The 16,050-nt window shown below is 40.8% G+C and overlaps 1 protein-coding gene across 2 annotated transcripts; it reads left to right on the plus strand.

Moving 5' to 3' along the window:
* The first annotated feature begins 229 nt into the window (after nucleotides 1-229).
* On the plus strand, nucleotides 230-15,397 carry unc50 (unc-50 homolog (C. elegans)). Of its 2 annotated transcripts, none has more exons than XM_078402979.1 (6): nucleotides 230-390; nucleotides 7,400-7,684; nucleotides 8,877-8,997; nucleotides 10,384-10,523; nucleotides 11,999-12,100; nucleotides 14,488-15,396. In XM_078402979.1, exons 2-6 carry the CDS (start codon nucleotides 7,405-7,407, stop codon nucleotides 14,622-14,624), a joined length of 780 nt encoding a protein of 259 aa, XP_078259105.1. In that variant the 5' UTR covers nucleotides 230-390; nucleotides 7,400-7,404; the 3' UTR covers nucleotides 14,625-15,396. The 2 variants fall into 2 exon arrangements, with proteins under 2 accessions (XP_078259105.1, XP_078259104.1); XM_078402978.1 differs by lacking the exon at nucleotides 230-390 and adding an exon at nucleotides 459-544 and having other exon boundaries at nucleotides 14,488-15,397.
* The last annotated feature ends 653 nt before the right edge of the window (nucleotides 15,398-16,050 follow it).

The raw sequence follows: 16,050 nt of genomic DNA on the forward strand, positions 1-16,050 counted from the left end.
GGACGCGACGAGCTTCCCACCCGCGCTGTGGTCGCAAGGAGAGGAAAGACTACAAGGTCCATGATGCATCGCGCGCCGTGTTCCGATACCGCCGGCCTCGCCAACCGCGTGGCCTGGTGGTATTGGTAGTTTAGATTGTGACGTTATTTACACCCGCGCCTTGATCGCAAGGTACAGTGGACTACATCCACCACGATGCACTGCGCGGCCGAGGCGTCGTCCGCCATGCTGCTGGCCTGTTTGTTTAGCAATCGGGCTGAAGGGAAAAAAAAGCAAAGTGAAGGGTTTGTGTGCGGAACCTTGCAAGCTTGTGTCCGCCCATCCACTACCACCCCCCCTCCCCGTCCGCCGCGGGGATTTGATTAGTTGGGGGGTTAAACGCACCCTGAGGTAAGATGATTATGATGTGGGGGTGGGGGGAGAGGGTGGAAGTGAGCAGTTTGCATCTTGCATCGCCAGCTCATCGAGTGGCTGGAGGACGATGGGCCTCCGCGGGGAGCAAACGTCGTGCACTAATCGTGTAGGAAGGAACTGCAGATGCTGGGTATATACCGAAGATAGACACAAAATGCTGGAGAAATATGGTGCGGTTAGAGAGCATCTCTGGAGAAAAGGAATGGACGCCGTTTCGGGTCTGAACCCTTCTTCAGACTTTAGCCGTATGCTAATCGGTTCCACTTCATCCACAATGAAGATCTAAGTCTGTGTCACCCACCCCATGGGTGGCTTAGTGAGGTGGTGGTGGTTTTCTCATTGGCAGAAAATAAGCGAGCCAATGTTTGTCTGCTGATATGTGTGTAAGAAGGAAATGTAGATGCTGATTTACACCGAAGATGGACACAAAATGCTGGAGTAACTTAGTTGGTCAGGCAGCATCTCTGGAGAAAAGGAACTTAGATGGTCAGGCAGCATCTCTGGAGAAAAGGAACTTAGATGGTCAGGCAGCATCTCTGGAGAAAAGGAACTTAGATGGTCAGGCAGCATCTCTGGAGAAAAGGAACTTAGATGGTCAGGCAGCATCTCTGGAGAAAGGGAACTTAGTTGGTCAGGCAGCATCTCTGGAGAAAGGGAACTTAGTTGGTCAGGCAGCATCTCGGGAGAAAAGGAAGAGGCGAAGTTTTGGATCGAGATCCTTCATTATTCCTTTTCTCCAGAAATGCTACCTGGCCCGCTGAGTTACTCCAGCCTTTTGTGTCTGATAACTCTGTTTTGGTGTGGGATGGAGGATCAGTCATGTGATCACGTTGCCACGGTCAGATGGAACAGGTCTTGGTTAATGCAGAATCATTCTAAATGTATGTTTTCAGGGGAGAAAATAAAATGTAAAGTATCACCTAAATAGTTTTCAAGGGCTAATATTTATGGGAATTAATCAAATTGTAAAAAGTTAAGCATTTCACAGTAGGGAACACCAAACAGCTTGAAAATGTTATTTTATTACCAGCTTTATGATCATTTACCTGATGCAAAAGATCACAGCATGTTGCAAAATCATCTGGGCACTTCCTGCATGCACCATTCATACATAGGACAACCGTTTGGAATTTTGCAGAGGAAATTAGACCAAATTCATTTAATTATTAAGACATGTGGCACATTGCAGGATCGTAAATCTAATTTCCCTGCCACAACCAGGCACCTGTCAAAATATTTTCTGTCAACTGTTCAATTCACTCTGAAGGTACTGATTGGTATTAGTTTATTATTGTCACGTGCACTGTGGTCCAATGAGAAGCCTTTTCTGGTATCGAGTCAAATTAAACCATACTGTACATGAGTACAATCAAGCCGTACACAAGTACAACAGGTAGTACAAGAAATACCAGAGTGCAGAATATAATGTAACGTCATTATAATGTTATGGTTGCAATGAAAAAGTCCAAGATTTGTACGGAGATAGATTGGAAGATTGGAACTACCCCCGAGTTTATGGGTGGACCATCCAATTGTTTGATATTAGCAGTGTGAAAGTAGTCCCTTAATCTGGTGCTACTTGCTTTTAAGCTTTTGTAGCTTCTGCCCACAGGAGAGGGGAGAAGATTGGGTGAACGGAATGGAAAAGATCTTTGATTTTCATCGGTTGCTGTCCCAAGGCAGCGCGAAGCATCTCCTTCCTTTACTGTTGTTATTGTTAAAGATCCGACCCACTGCCATGGTGTCATTGCAAATTTGTAAATGGAGTTAGAGCAGAATTTGGCCACACAGTCGTGAGTGTTCAGATAATACCTTAGGAGGCTAAGAACGCATCCTTGCTGACTGATTGTGGGGATGGGGTGGAGAGGGGGAAGATAGCTGGAAAATAGGAGGGGCAAGGTAAAGCCTGGCAGGTGCATACAGGTGAGGTGGGGGGGGGGGTGTTAGATGGGCAGTTGGTGGACAAACACGAGAGATGAAAAGATAGGAGTGAGACAAAAGGATTGAAGAGTTGTGAATTGTGAAGGCAGAGTAAGGAATGTAGATGGACGGGGAGGGGGGAAATAGGTGTGAGTTTAAGTAGAGCATGGGGGTGGGGGAAGAAGGGAGGGAGGGGAGGGTTTTGTAATTTCTAAAATTGGAGAATTCAATTTTCATACCATTGGGTTGTAGCAGAATATGAGGTGTTGTTCCTCCAGTTTGCAAGTGGTCTCTCTCTGGCAATAGAGGAGGTCCAGGCCAAAAAGGACAGTATGGGAATGGAAAGAGGAGTTAAAATGTTTAGCAACCAGGAGATCAAGTAGGCTTTGGTAGACTGCAAGTATTCAGATATTTTGTCACCTATCCTCAGTGATTGGTACCTATGGGTCAGGAAGTCAAGGATCCTGAAGGATCAAGAAAGCAACCAGAATGCTAGCATTTATTTCCAGAGGGCTTGTATACAAAAACAGGGATGTAATGCTGAGGCTCCATAAGCGCTGGTCAGGCCACATTTGGAATATTGTGCGCAATTTTGGGCACCATATCTGAGGAAGGATGTGCTGGCTCTGTAGAGGGTCCAGAGGAGGTTTACAAGAATGATCCCAGGAATGAGCAGGTTAACATATGAGCATTTGACAGCACTGGGCCAATACTCGCTGGAGTTTAGAAGAATAAGGGTGGACCTCTTTGAAACGTACATAATAGTACGTTGGATAGAGTGGATGTGGAGAGGATGTTTCCATTAGTGAGAGAGTCTAGGATCAGAGGTCATAGCTTCAGAGTTAAAGGATGTTCTTTTCGGAAGGAATTTCTTTGGTCAGAGGTTGGTGATAAGATCCCCTCTCATCCTTCTAAACTCCAGTGAATACAAGCCTAGTCTTTTCAACCTTTCCTCATATGACAGTCCCGCCATCCCAGGGATCAATCTCGTGAACCTATGCTGCACTGCCTCAATTACAAGGATGTCCTTTCCCAAATTAGGAGACCAAAACTGTACACAATACTCCAGATGTGGTCTTACCAGAGCCCTATACAACTGTAGAAGAACCTCTTTACTCCTATACTGAAATCCTCTTGTTATGAAGGCCAACGTTCCATTAGCTTTCTTCACTGCCTGCTGTACCTGCATACCAACTTTCAGTGACTGGTGTACAAGGACACCCAGGTCTCGCTGCACCTCCCCCTTACCTAACCTAACACCATTGAGATAATAATCTGCCTCCTTGTTTTTGCCGCCAAAGTGGATAACCTCACATTTATCTATATTATACTGCATCTGCCACGCATCTGCCCACTCACTCAACCTGTCCAGGTCACCCTGCAACCTCCTAACATCCTCTTCACAGTTTACACTGCCACCCAGCTTTGTGTCATCCGCAAACTTGCTAGTGTTGCCTCTAATTCCCTCTTCCAAATCATTAATATATATGGTAAACAGTTGCGGCCCCAACACCGAGCCTTGCGGCACTCCACTCGCCACTGCCTGCCATTCTGAAAAGGACCCGTTTACTCCTACTCTTTGCAGTAAGGTACTCCTGAGATAATCATGTTCCTTTAAAGCACTAGATTGAAACCCCTTGAAGTTATGTCCTGTACTTTGACCCCTTCAGCCCTAAACCTTCACCAGGCCCTGATCTACATTTATTTACCATTCCTCCCTAACTCAGGTTTCATTCCTTGTCTATGTACCATTTATGCCCCCAACCCCAATCCTTGTGTCGTGTGCAGCCCCTTTGCCTCGCAGATAGACAAAATAGAAAACTGGTTGGCAGTTTGGAAGCAAAGAGTAGGAATTAACGGGTCCTTTTCAGAATGGCAGACAGTGACTAGTGGGGTGCCGCAAGGCTCGGTGCTGGGACCCCAGTTATTTACAATATATATTAACGATTTAAACGAGGGAATTAAATGTGACACCTCCAAATTTGCGGATGACACAAAGCTGGGTGGCAGTGTGAATTACGATGAGGATGCTATGAGGCTGCAGGGTGACTTAGATAGGTTGGGTGAGTGGGCAGATTCATGGCAAATGCAATATAATGTGGATAAAAGTGAGGTTATCCACTTTGGTGGCAAGAACAGGAGGGCAGATTATTATATGAATGGTATAAGAAAATAACTGCAGATGCTGGTACAAATCGAAGGTATTTATTCACAAAATGCTGGAGTAACTCAGCAGGTCAGGCAGCATCTCGGGAGAGAAGGAATATGAATGGTGTCAGATTAGCAAAAGGAAGGAGGGGGAGGTGCAAAGAGATCCGGGTGTGCTTGTACATCAGTCACTGACAGTGCGCATGCAGGTACAGCAGGCAGTGAAGAAATCTAATGGCAATGTTGGCCTTCATTGCGAGAGGATTTGAGTTTTGGAGCAAGGAGGTTCTACTGCAGTTGTACAGGGCCCTGGTGAGACTGCACCTGGAGTCTTGTGTGCAGTCTGGTCTCGTAATTTGAGGAAGGATATTATTGCTATTGAGGGAGTGCAGGATAGGTTAATTCCCGAGATGGCGGGACTGACATGATGAAAGAATGGGTCGACTGGGCTTGTATTTACTGAAATTTAGAAGGATGCAAGGGGATCTTATAGAAACATATTAAATTCTCAAAGGATTGGACAGGCTAGATGCAGGAAAAGTGTTCCTGATGTTGGGGGGAGTCCAGAACCAAGGGTCACAGTTTAAGAATAAGGGGTAGGCCATTTTGGACTGAGATGAGGAAACATTTATTCACCCAGCGTTGTGAATCTGTGGAATTCTGTGCCACCGAAGGCAGTGGAGACCAATCACGGGATGTTTTCAAGAGAGAGTTAGATTTAGCTCTTCGGGCTAAAGGAATCAAGGGATATGGGGAAAAAAGAAGAACGGGGTACTGATTTTAGATGATCAGCCATGATCATGTTGAATGGCGATGCTGGCTCGAAGGGCCGAATGGCCGACTCCTATTCTATGTTTCTAAAATGCTGGAGTAACTCAGCGGGTCAGGCAGCATATCTGGAGAAAAGCAATAGGTGACGTTTGGGGTCGAGACCCTTCTTCATACTGAAAGTAGAGCTGGGAGGGAGAGGGAAATAAACTGGAGGTAAGAGAAGGCCAGAACAAATCAGATGGCCTGAAGAAGGGTGGAGCCCATATTGGCCCATTGTTGGCTGGGGAAGGTGTGATAATGAGGGATACAAGAATGCGACCAGTGGAACTGGTAGGACGACTTGGGTGGATAAGGGGAGGGGAGGAAATGCAGGAGTTACTTGAAATTTTGATTTTCATCTTTCCATTAGACAATAGACAATAGGTGCAGGAGTAGGCCATTCGGCCCTTCAAGCCAGCACCGCCATTCAATGTGAATGTGGCTGATCATTCACAATCAGTACCCCGTTCCTGCCCTCTCCCCATACCCCCTGACTCCGCTATCTTTAAGAGCTCTATCGAGCTCTCTCTTGAAAGCGTCCAGAGAATTGGTCCCCACAGCCTTCTGAGGCAGAGAATTCCACAGATTTACAACTCTCTGACTGAAAAAGTTTTTCCTCTTCTCCGTTCTAATGAAAAAGTTTTTCCTTATCTGATATATTTCCTGATATGTTTCTTAGACAGCAAACCCCTATGCCATCCAGTGATTTTGCATACCAACCTGGATCATTGGCCGAGAATCTGAACCTTGGGCCTCCAGTCCTCCTCATCTAGCTAGGCCTCTGTTTCACAAAGTACTTTATTTTTGGTGCTGAAAAAGATGCAGTGACATTGGTCTTCAGATGCTACTGAAATCTCCAGCAGAGGGTCAGAACTAAAACAGCTGTCAGCCAGCTAGATACTGGAATGCTATTTGGATGTTTTCAAGTTTTTAGGAAACCATACACTCAATAGGGATTATACAAACTGAATACTTTCATACTGGTATTCTTCGGTGAGGGTAGCAATGATATGTTTTTTTAATATTTTGAGTAAAGTCATAAATTTGTTGGGCCATTTTTCTAAATACTAACTCTGAAGAAGATAAACTTTGGAAGCACTTGCTTACTTTTCAACAGGAGTAATTTTGGTAACATGGGTATGTACAGTAAATTAACACAACATAAAAGCAAAGTACTGATGATGCTGAACACCTGAATTTAACAACATAACACTTTGGAGATGCTCTGCATCTGTGGAGAGAGAAATAGAGTTAACTTTGTGGTCAGTGAATTCTAGTGAAAGGATCTTATCTTCAAATTGGTTTTCTCCACAGATAGTACGTACATATTTCCACATTTTAATTTTGTAATATTTAGTTGCAGTGATTACAAATCATTTTTATTCTTTCAAAGTAAGCTTTGAAGTGCACTTGTTTTAGAGACTGGTAAATTGGACTAAGTTTATAAAGTCTCAGTTTTAGATGATGTTTGACAAAATTATTCTCGTAACATCCCAAACAAGAAAATGAGTATGTAGGAAAGAAGTGCAGATGCTGGCTTAAATCGAAGGTAGACACAAAATGCTGGAGTAACTCAGCGGGACAGGCAGCATCTCTGGAGAGAAGGAATGGGTGACGTTTCGGGTCGAGACCCTTCTTCAGACTGTTGTCCCCTCCCCTGACATCAGTCTGAAGAAGGGTCTCGACCCGAAACGTCTCTCATTTCTTCTCTCCCGATATGCTGCCTGTCCCGCTGAGTTACTCCAGCATTTAGTGTCTATCTTCAAGAAAATGAGTTTGCTCTGTGAATGGTCTCCATAACTCTTATGCCATTGCTTTAGTATCCTGATGTTACCAATATCACATGAAAAGTTTTGCTATTTTCATATTTAACTTGTTTGTCCTTCATAAAATGTCTTGTGTAGCTCTATCCCAAGTAAAGTCTGCAGATTTAATCTTATTGTGTATATCCCCTGTCCACTTTAGTATGTGTGTGTGTGTGCGCGTGTATTTGCGTGTGTTAGGGAGTGCATACCACATAGAGATGCTTAATTAAAGTGAAAATTACAAAAAAATTAATTTAGTTTTCATACAATCTTGACCAAAACTCTTTTTTTTATATTGGCAGCAAAAATGTTACCAACGACAACATATAATCTTAGCAGTCAGGGAAATGGAGCCCTAAATTCCCGGGATGCTGCACGACATACAGCTGGAGCCAAGCGCTACAAGTATCTCAGACGCCTTTTTCGTGTTAAACAAATGGATTTTGAATTTGCTGTGTGGCAGATGTTATACCTATTTACATCTCCACAAATGGTGTACAGAAACTTTCATTACAGAAAACAGACTAAAGACCAGTGGGCCAGAGATGACCCAGCCTTCCTAGTTTTGCTTAGTATCTGGTTATGTGGTAAGTATCCATTACGGGGGGGAAAAATCCATTTCAAATAGCCCAATTATGGGACATGTGTGATGATGTAAAGCCTAATATCACACGGTGGTACGTACTTCAGTTTTAAACTCTGAATTTTAAAATTTGTATTTTTGCGAGATTGAAGATAAAAATCCAGCAACTTATTTATCAAGAGAATGAAATAAATTTACTGTTCTAGAATTAACTGTCCTAAAATCATTGAAATGTCAGTGCAAATTAGGACTATCCTCCCACTCTCATTCTATTTTCTCCTTCATTTGCTTTTATTTTTCTCATCAGACGCTTATATAACTCTCACGTAGACCCGATAAATGATTACGATTTATTTGCCACGGAACAATGTCTATTTCCTGACAGTCCTTTCTAAGAATATTCTTTGAATCTCTCTTTTATGATTTTAGTTAATCCTAAAATTATGACTCCTTGCTATTATAGACAATAAACAATAAATGCAGGAGTAGGCCATTAAGCCCTTCGAGCCAGCACCACCATTTAATGTGATCATGGCTGATCATTCTCAATCAGTACCCTGTTCCTGCCTTCCCCCCATATCCCCTGACTCCGCTATCCTTAAGAGCTCTAGCTCTATCTATTTAGTCATTAAACACAGAATTTTCACTTTTGATCTTCATTTAAGCTTTTTAAAACCTTTAATTCTATTAATTTCCCTTGAGATTCACTGTTGGTGAAATTAATGCTAGTGTTCCATGTTCAGTTACAACTGAATTGCTTGTTCTTTAGTAACATTGTTGTAAAACTATTACACAACCCTATCATGGCTCCCGTATCTAATGCTATGTTGTGACTTCGGGAAGAAACTTACTTTGTTGACCTACAATCCTCGTACTGTGTAATGGTCTGACTTTGATTTCCTTAATGAGTTAGCTATTATTGTAATGCATCTGAAACATGCAAACAATTTAAAAAAAATGAAGAGCCTGCAAAACATGAATCAGGTACTTGATATTGCAAAAATATCAACAGATGACTACGGAGCTCATTGATAATGAGATGTAAATGTTGAGGAGCAGAAAGGGAATAATAAGTGGAGAATTTCACCCACTTTAAAATTTGAATTTGCAATTGAGTGGTTGGATGAAGAGGTGAAAGTAATACATTGTGTGAAGATCTGGAAGAATTCAACAAGGGAATGAATTTTTCTTTGCAGCTTCCACCATTGGTTTTGGATTTGTATTAGGAATGGGATTTTTTGAAACAATAAAGCTTTTACTGTGGGTCGTATTCATTGACTGCATCGGAGTTGGACTACTGATCGCAACATTCATGTGGTAAGTTTTAAAAATAGTTCACAAGATCAGAAGTGATAGGAGCAGAATTAGGCCATTCGGCCCATCAAGTCTCCTCCACCATTCAATCTTGGCTGATCTATCTCTCCCTCCTAACCCTGTTCTCCTGCCTTCTCCCCATAACCTCTGACACCTGTACTTATCAAGCATCTATCTTTCTCTGCCTTAATAATATTCACTGACTTGGCCTCCACAGCCTTCTGTGGCATGTTGTTCTATCTAGCTTTTAAAATTCCTGTGCACACAAACCAGGCTGGAACAATTTAATCTGCTTTTGCACATTTAAAGATGTACTCTATAACTTAACTGAACTCCTTGCAGCCTTAATGCTAAATGTAAAATACTATTTAAATACTATAGTCATTTTCTTGTTTGAAATTGATTGCTCAATCATTTTTAAAAAATTGATTGAGCAGGAGCTGCATAAATTAGTATTTTTTGTAATGAAATATTGTAAATGAAAGAATAGTTAAGTTAGTATATTTAATGTTTCTATTTTGTATTTTTTAATTTACAATGCTATTTGTGATTTACAAACTGTTCATTGAGTAAGTAGGTCATGAAATAACAGCTCAGAAAATAATTGGTGCTTTAAAATAACATTTTGAAGTTGCACACATTAAAAAAAATCAGATTATCCTACTGGTTATATTGGGTGATTGGCCAAAATAATGTATTACAGAATGTTAGTGCCAATTAACAGTTCATTCAAATTATTGTATTTTCAATTAAAATGTGATGAGTTTTCCCTTGAGGATAGATTCCAGTACACAGTGTTCTGAGGATAAAGCACTGATTGTTCGCCAATGGCTCCTGGAGTAAATGCAGCACACTTTGGATCAAGATGTTTAGGCTTGAATCTAAAATTCAGTATCTAGGCTGTGCCACTCTATGCCACTATGTTGCAGACCTTTCCAAGATACTTCCAGACCTCCTGGACTCTGAATTAAAGTTTTAGGGGCCCTGCCTTAATTATCAAATCCCTTATGAAGCCAGCCTTCCAATGCTGCTACCATGCCTCTAATGTAATCTTGTATTCAAAAGTATCTGGAGTAAGTTATTTAAATATTACTCCTCCTGCCCTATGTACCACTTATCTTCATCTTGCACACCCATCGACCTACTAGCTGCTGTTAGTTCCTCATTCATTCATTCATTGATTCCTTGGATTAAGAATCCCGAGTTAGCCTTGGCTTGCATGGAAATAGGCCCACGCTGACCAACATGCCCAATCTACCCCCCAAAACGTAACCCCAGGCTGTTCTTGCATTCAGTAACTTTACCCTAATTAACAGTTCAATCAATCTGTATTTGAAAATATATGCCCCCAAGTTGCCAAGTTATATGGTGTATATATTTTGTTTCCAGGTTTATCACCAACAGATATTTGATGAAGCCTCAGAGTAAAGGCTATGATGTGGAATGGGGCTATGCCTTTGACATTCATCTGAATGCTTTCTATCCACTCCTTGTAATATTGCATTTCATTCAATTGTTCTTCATTAACCGTAAGTTTATTCTTTTGATTAAAAATATATATTTTTATTCTTTTGATTAAAAATATATATTTTCTCAAACATTACAAAATCCCTTAGTTTTGCTTCCAAATTTTACTACAAAATTAAAAAGCACCAAGAATTTAGTGTTGGAAGTGTTGGAAGAAAATAAATGATTTTTGAAATTAAAAACTAGCAGAGCTAGTTATGGTGTCATTGGTGCAGACATTGATAAGCAACAGAAGCTGTTCCCAAATCTCTCTCCTGCCTCTGACTTGCATGTTTCTTGTGGGAAGCTGTGCCACAGGTCTCGGGTTTGATTTCAGCCAGAGAGCGAATGGTGGTTTCACAGATGGAGGATGAATAAACGTGGTTAAGAAGAAAAAGCTGATTTTACATCTCCCCGGGACCTGATGACTTGCCTTCCAGGAAATGGTGATAGAATTAGTAGATACACAGATTGTTACTTTCCAAAGTACTAGAAATTCTAGAAAAGTTTTTACAGATTGGAAAATACCAAATGCAAATATAAGGTAGAGATAAATTGGGGAACTACTGACCTGTTAACTTGACATCCGTCGTAAGGAAATGCTAGTGTCTATTATTAAGGAAGTGATACTAAGAAATAAAAATAATGCTTGACAGATGTTAGAATTTTGTAGTTGTATATTATGTGCATGTTGTATATTTTGACTTTCAGAAGTCTTAATAGAGGAAAGTGACCCTAAAGTTAAAGTCAGCCATAATCTTTTTGAATGAGGGGGAAGGGCAATGGGCTGAATTTTTTTTAAATTTAAGTTTTTACCTGACAGGTGAATCCAGCAGAAAAGGTAGAGATGTTGAGTGGTAGAAAAATTGATTCCAGGAATAAAGGATTTTAGCTGTAGGATTAGTTGTGGGAAAATGTGGTTTTCACTGGATCAGAGAAAATTTGAAAAAAGTTGTACAAAAGTTTGACAGGTTTAGATAGATAGTCAATGGTAAACTGCTCCCGTTAGCTTTTCTGAGATTAGGGACAGAGAATGAAGGTTTTGAGCAAAAGGTTATAATGGGGAATGGGCACACAATGGCGAGCGGGGTTTGCAATGGGGGATTGTGGATTGAGGATGAACTAACTCTTTAAGCAGCAAATGGCAATGACCTGAAACTCACTCATGGAAACAGAAAGGATCAAAAGGAAGTTGGATATCCATTTCAGTAATATAAATTCAGGGTGAGCAGAACAAAGTGAGGGAATGGGGTTGGCTGCATTGCTCTACAGAAAGCCAGCATGGCATTGATAGACTGAATGTCTATCTTCCGAATCAATCTGGCGGTATCGCCGGATTTAATAAATGTTCTATATTTGACTGATTATTTATCTGACTGCAGCTTTCTGATCTTCATGCAGCTGTTTTAAAATAATATTTTTTGAGGCAAATAGGGCTTATATTGTATGCATTTCAGTATTTAAATATTTTATGTAATTAATCAATATTTCTTTGCAGATGTCATTATTAGGGACGGACTTATTGGTTGCTTTGTTGGAAACGTCTTCTGGCTGGTTGGGATTGGATATTATATTTATGTTACTTTTCTTGGATACAGTGGTAAGCATAAGTTTCAAATCCATTTTTTGCGTGACATTTGAAAGGAACTAACTTGCAGAGATTTAATTATTTTATGTTCATATGTCATAGGAGCAGAATTAGGCCATTCAGCCCATCGAGTCTCCTCCGACATTCAATCATGGCAGATCTTTCCGTCTCAACTCCATTCTCCTGCCTTCTCCCTGTAACCTTTGACAATCTTACTAATCATAAAACCTGTCAATCTCTGCTTTAAAAATACCGAAAGACTTTCTCTCCACAGTTGTCTGTGGCAATGGATTCTACAGATTCACCACCCTCTGGCTAGAGAAATTCCTCCTCATCTCCTTTCTAAAGGTACTTCCTTTTATTCTGAAGGCCTCTGGTCTTAGACTCTCCCACTAGTGGAAACATCCTCTTCATGTCCACTCTATTCAGGCCTTCATTATTCGGTAAGTGGAATTTCCTCTCCACGTCCACCCCATCCAGGCCTTTATTTGGTAAGTTTCAATGAGGTTCCCCCTCTTCTAAACTCCAGCGAGTATAGGCCCAGAGCCGTCAAACGCTCATCATAACCCAATCATCCCCGGGATCATTCTTGTAAACCTCCTCTGGACCCTCTTCAACGCCAGCACATCCCTCCTCAAATATGAGGCTCAAAACTGCTCACAATACTCCAAATGTGGTCTGACCAGTGCCTTATAAAACTTCAACATTACATCCCTGCTTTTATTTTCTAGTCCTCTCAAAATGAATGCTAACATTGCATTTGCCTTCCTTACTACAGATTCAACTTGCAAATTCACTTTTTGGGAAGCCTGCAACAGCACTCCCAAGTCCCTTTGCACCTCCGATTTATGAACCCTCTTCCCATTTTGTGCTCAGATTTTCTTGTATTGTTAAATATGGTCTACCATCTACATACAGAAAGCACTAGTTACACAGTAAAGTCAAAAGGCAGGTAATTTTCATGGAGTCATAGATCTATACAGCACAGAAACAGGCCTTTTGGATTTTAGAACATAAAACAGCGCAGCACAGAAACGGGCCCTTAAGCCCACAATATCTGTGCCGAACATGATGCCATGTTAATCTTGTCTACCTACACACGATGCATATTCCTACATTCCTTGCATATCCATGTGTCTATCTAAATTGCACTGAAGATCCACAATCATATCTGTCTAGTATGTCCTCTAATATTTGGCATTTCCACCCTGGAAAAAAAGGTATGACTGTCTACCCTTCTATGCCTCTCATAATTTTATATATCTCTATCTAGTCTCCCCTCAATCCCTGACTTGTATTTCTTAGTTGCAGGATAATTGTTCCAAAATATTCCTTACCTGCATTCTTCCCAGTCCTAATGGCTCAGTCTTGAAACTTGTGTGCCCAATGAGTCACTGTGGTCACAGGGAGAATGTGCAAACTCCACGTAGACAGAACCCGAGGTCGGGATCAAACCCAGGTCTGGCACTGTGAAGCAGTGGCTCTACCAGCCGCGCCGCTCCCTAAATTATGGAGACGAATATTTTTATTTCCTGTAATCTCAATAAGTTGCAAATTGAATTACATGTCCCTCTTTGCTTCTGCCTGTGCATTTGCCTCTCTTCACCAAAACTATAACAAACCACCAGGCCGCTGTTCTTAATTTGCATAATACAATTGCGATCTGAAACTTAATCTATGCAGGCCACATACCAGTTTATACAAATATAATGTTTTAGTACTCAGTCCCTAGGCTTCTAAGTCATCTTAGCACAAGGAATTGAAGATGCTGATTTATATATTTAAAAAACATATACATCATGTTGTTTCAAGTACTCGTCAGAATATCAGTGCTTCTGATTCTTCAGAATGACTAATGTCCCCATTTGGTATTAGCTGAACGCATTTTTCACTTCACCAGTGCTAAATGAGTGAGAAAGGCGAATCAACAACATTGTTCTCCACGTGAGCAGTCTCCCTTTCACTGATTCCATTTCCTTCCACTTATTTCTTCTTGGTCCAGTGTCGGCACAGTGGTTAAATTGCCAGACTAACGAGCCAGAGGCTTGGGCTAAGAATCCAAGCAAGGCCCAAATTCAAATTTCATAATTGCAGCGATTAAATTTAAATTCAATTAACACCCATAATTTTCTTTTAAGCTAGTATTAATATTATGACCATGAACCAGTTGAATTGTCATAAAAACATCATCTGGTTTAATAACCTCTTTAAAGGCAATCTGTCTGACCTGTTTGTGATCCATCAATACATCTGAGCCTGAAGTGCCCTCTGAAATGGCTCAGATTGTCTACATGGTTCAAGGGCAGTTGTGTGGATGGGTAACAAATGCCGGTCTTGCCAGTGACTGAAATCTTTAAAAATGAAAAAATAAATCTGATGTAACACATTTCGTCTTTCAGCTTTGCCCTTTCTGAAGAACACGGTTGCCCTGCTTTATCCATTTGCCCTCCTGGTCATTTTCTTCTTGCTTTCACTGGGACTGGGATGGAACTTCACCAAAGGACTGTGCTGGTTCTACAAGTACAGAGTGCAGTGAAACACCACTCATCTAATGAAGTATTTGCTGAATATTTTGTTTGTTGCCCGTGTACATACAGCTTTGACATTTGTATAATTTGTAAATGTGCTGTACATACTGATAAATAACCGTACAGACTTGAGGAATAAATTCAAGATTACTTCTGATTTATTCTTTTAAAACGTTTGATGAATTATGGCGTATCTTTTTTCAACAATACGAATGCTGGAACATTGAATGCAGCAATCGGACTAGTGTGTATAATTCATTTACCAAACCGCTCAAAAAAGTACGTTCCTTTAACAGCAAAAGTTCTGGTAGCTTTTCTGAAAAGCATTTATTGGGAAGCTTTAATGAATATTTATTCCGTGTATATCCCCACTTTGGCTATTAAGTCTTCGAATGTATTTATTCTCTGATGGAGTTAGTGGAAAGGTGGAAAGTTGAGTGTATGAGGAGCCCGTCAATTGAACAAGAAGAAAGGGTAGGCGAGGGGGAGGAAAGGAAATTTTTGTTGTTTAAAATTCATTTTTGCTCATCTTTCTTTCCAGCCTTCTGCCTTTTCTGGGTGATTTAAAGCATACAAAAAGTTAGCCAAAATCCTAATTAATTCAAAAACTCTCCAGGAGATCAACATTCTCACCCCTGAACAAATCTCATAGTAAGCCACAAAATTCATTCTAAATCATATTATGGTTTGTGGGTGATTAGAGTCAGCTGGTCAGATAATTCCATCATATACAACGTGTTGAGGTTTTTGGAAATACAAGTCCTGCATTTTTAACAAAAATTAAAAAAATGACAAAAACAAGGTCTTGCTTTTGATTTCTACTGCAAATATTGCAGGAAATAATGTCAAATCAGAAAACTGCAGCTGATGGAAATAAAAAGAAAAATTGGAAATACTAGCAACACCAGTGAAGTAACCTTTCTGTTGATTGTACCTGACTTGCAGAATCCGTTTGAGGAAAACCTATCAGATTTCAGATAGCAGATAAGTTGAGAGAAATTGAACAGGAATATCTGGATGGATATGATAGAAAGGTCAAGTTAATGTTGGTCTGACATTCACTGTACAATAATTCCTGATCTAGCAAGGATGAATGGACTTGATTCGGGATTTGGCCAGCAGTTAAATAATAGTTTGTGAAATTCTTCTGATTGACAGTATGAGTTTTAAAGATACAGTGCAGAAACTGGTTCTACGGCCCACCGAGTCCTCGCCAACCAGTAATCCCCGCACACTAATGCTATCCTATACACACCAGGGACAATTATACCAAGCCAATTTACCAACAAACCTGTACGACTTAGGAGTGTGGGAGTAAACCGGAGATCCGGGAGAAAACCCACGCAGAAGATGGGGAGAACATACAAACTTCATCCTCAATATTGATGGTCTCCCAGTATCCACCTCCCCTCACATCCGGAATCTTGGAATCAT

The sequence above is a fragment of the Rhinoraja longicauda genome, chromosome 7, assembly GCF_053455715.1.
Source record: "Rhinoraja longicauda isolate Sanriku21f chromosome 7, sRhiLon1.1, whole genome shotgun sequence".
In the NCBI taxonomy this organism is placed as follows: domain Eukaryota; kingdom Metazoa; phylum Chordata; class Chondrichthyes; order Rajiformes; family Arhynchobatidae; genus Rhinoraja; species Rhinoraja longicauda.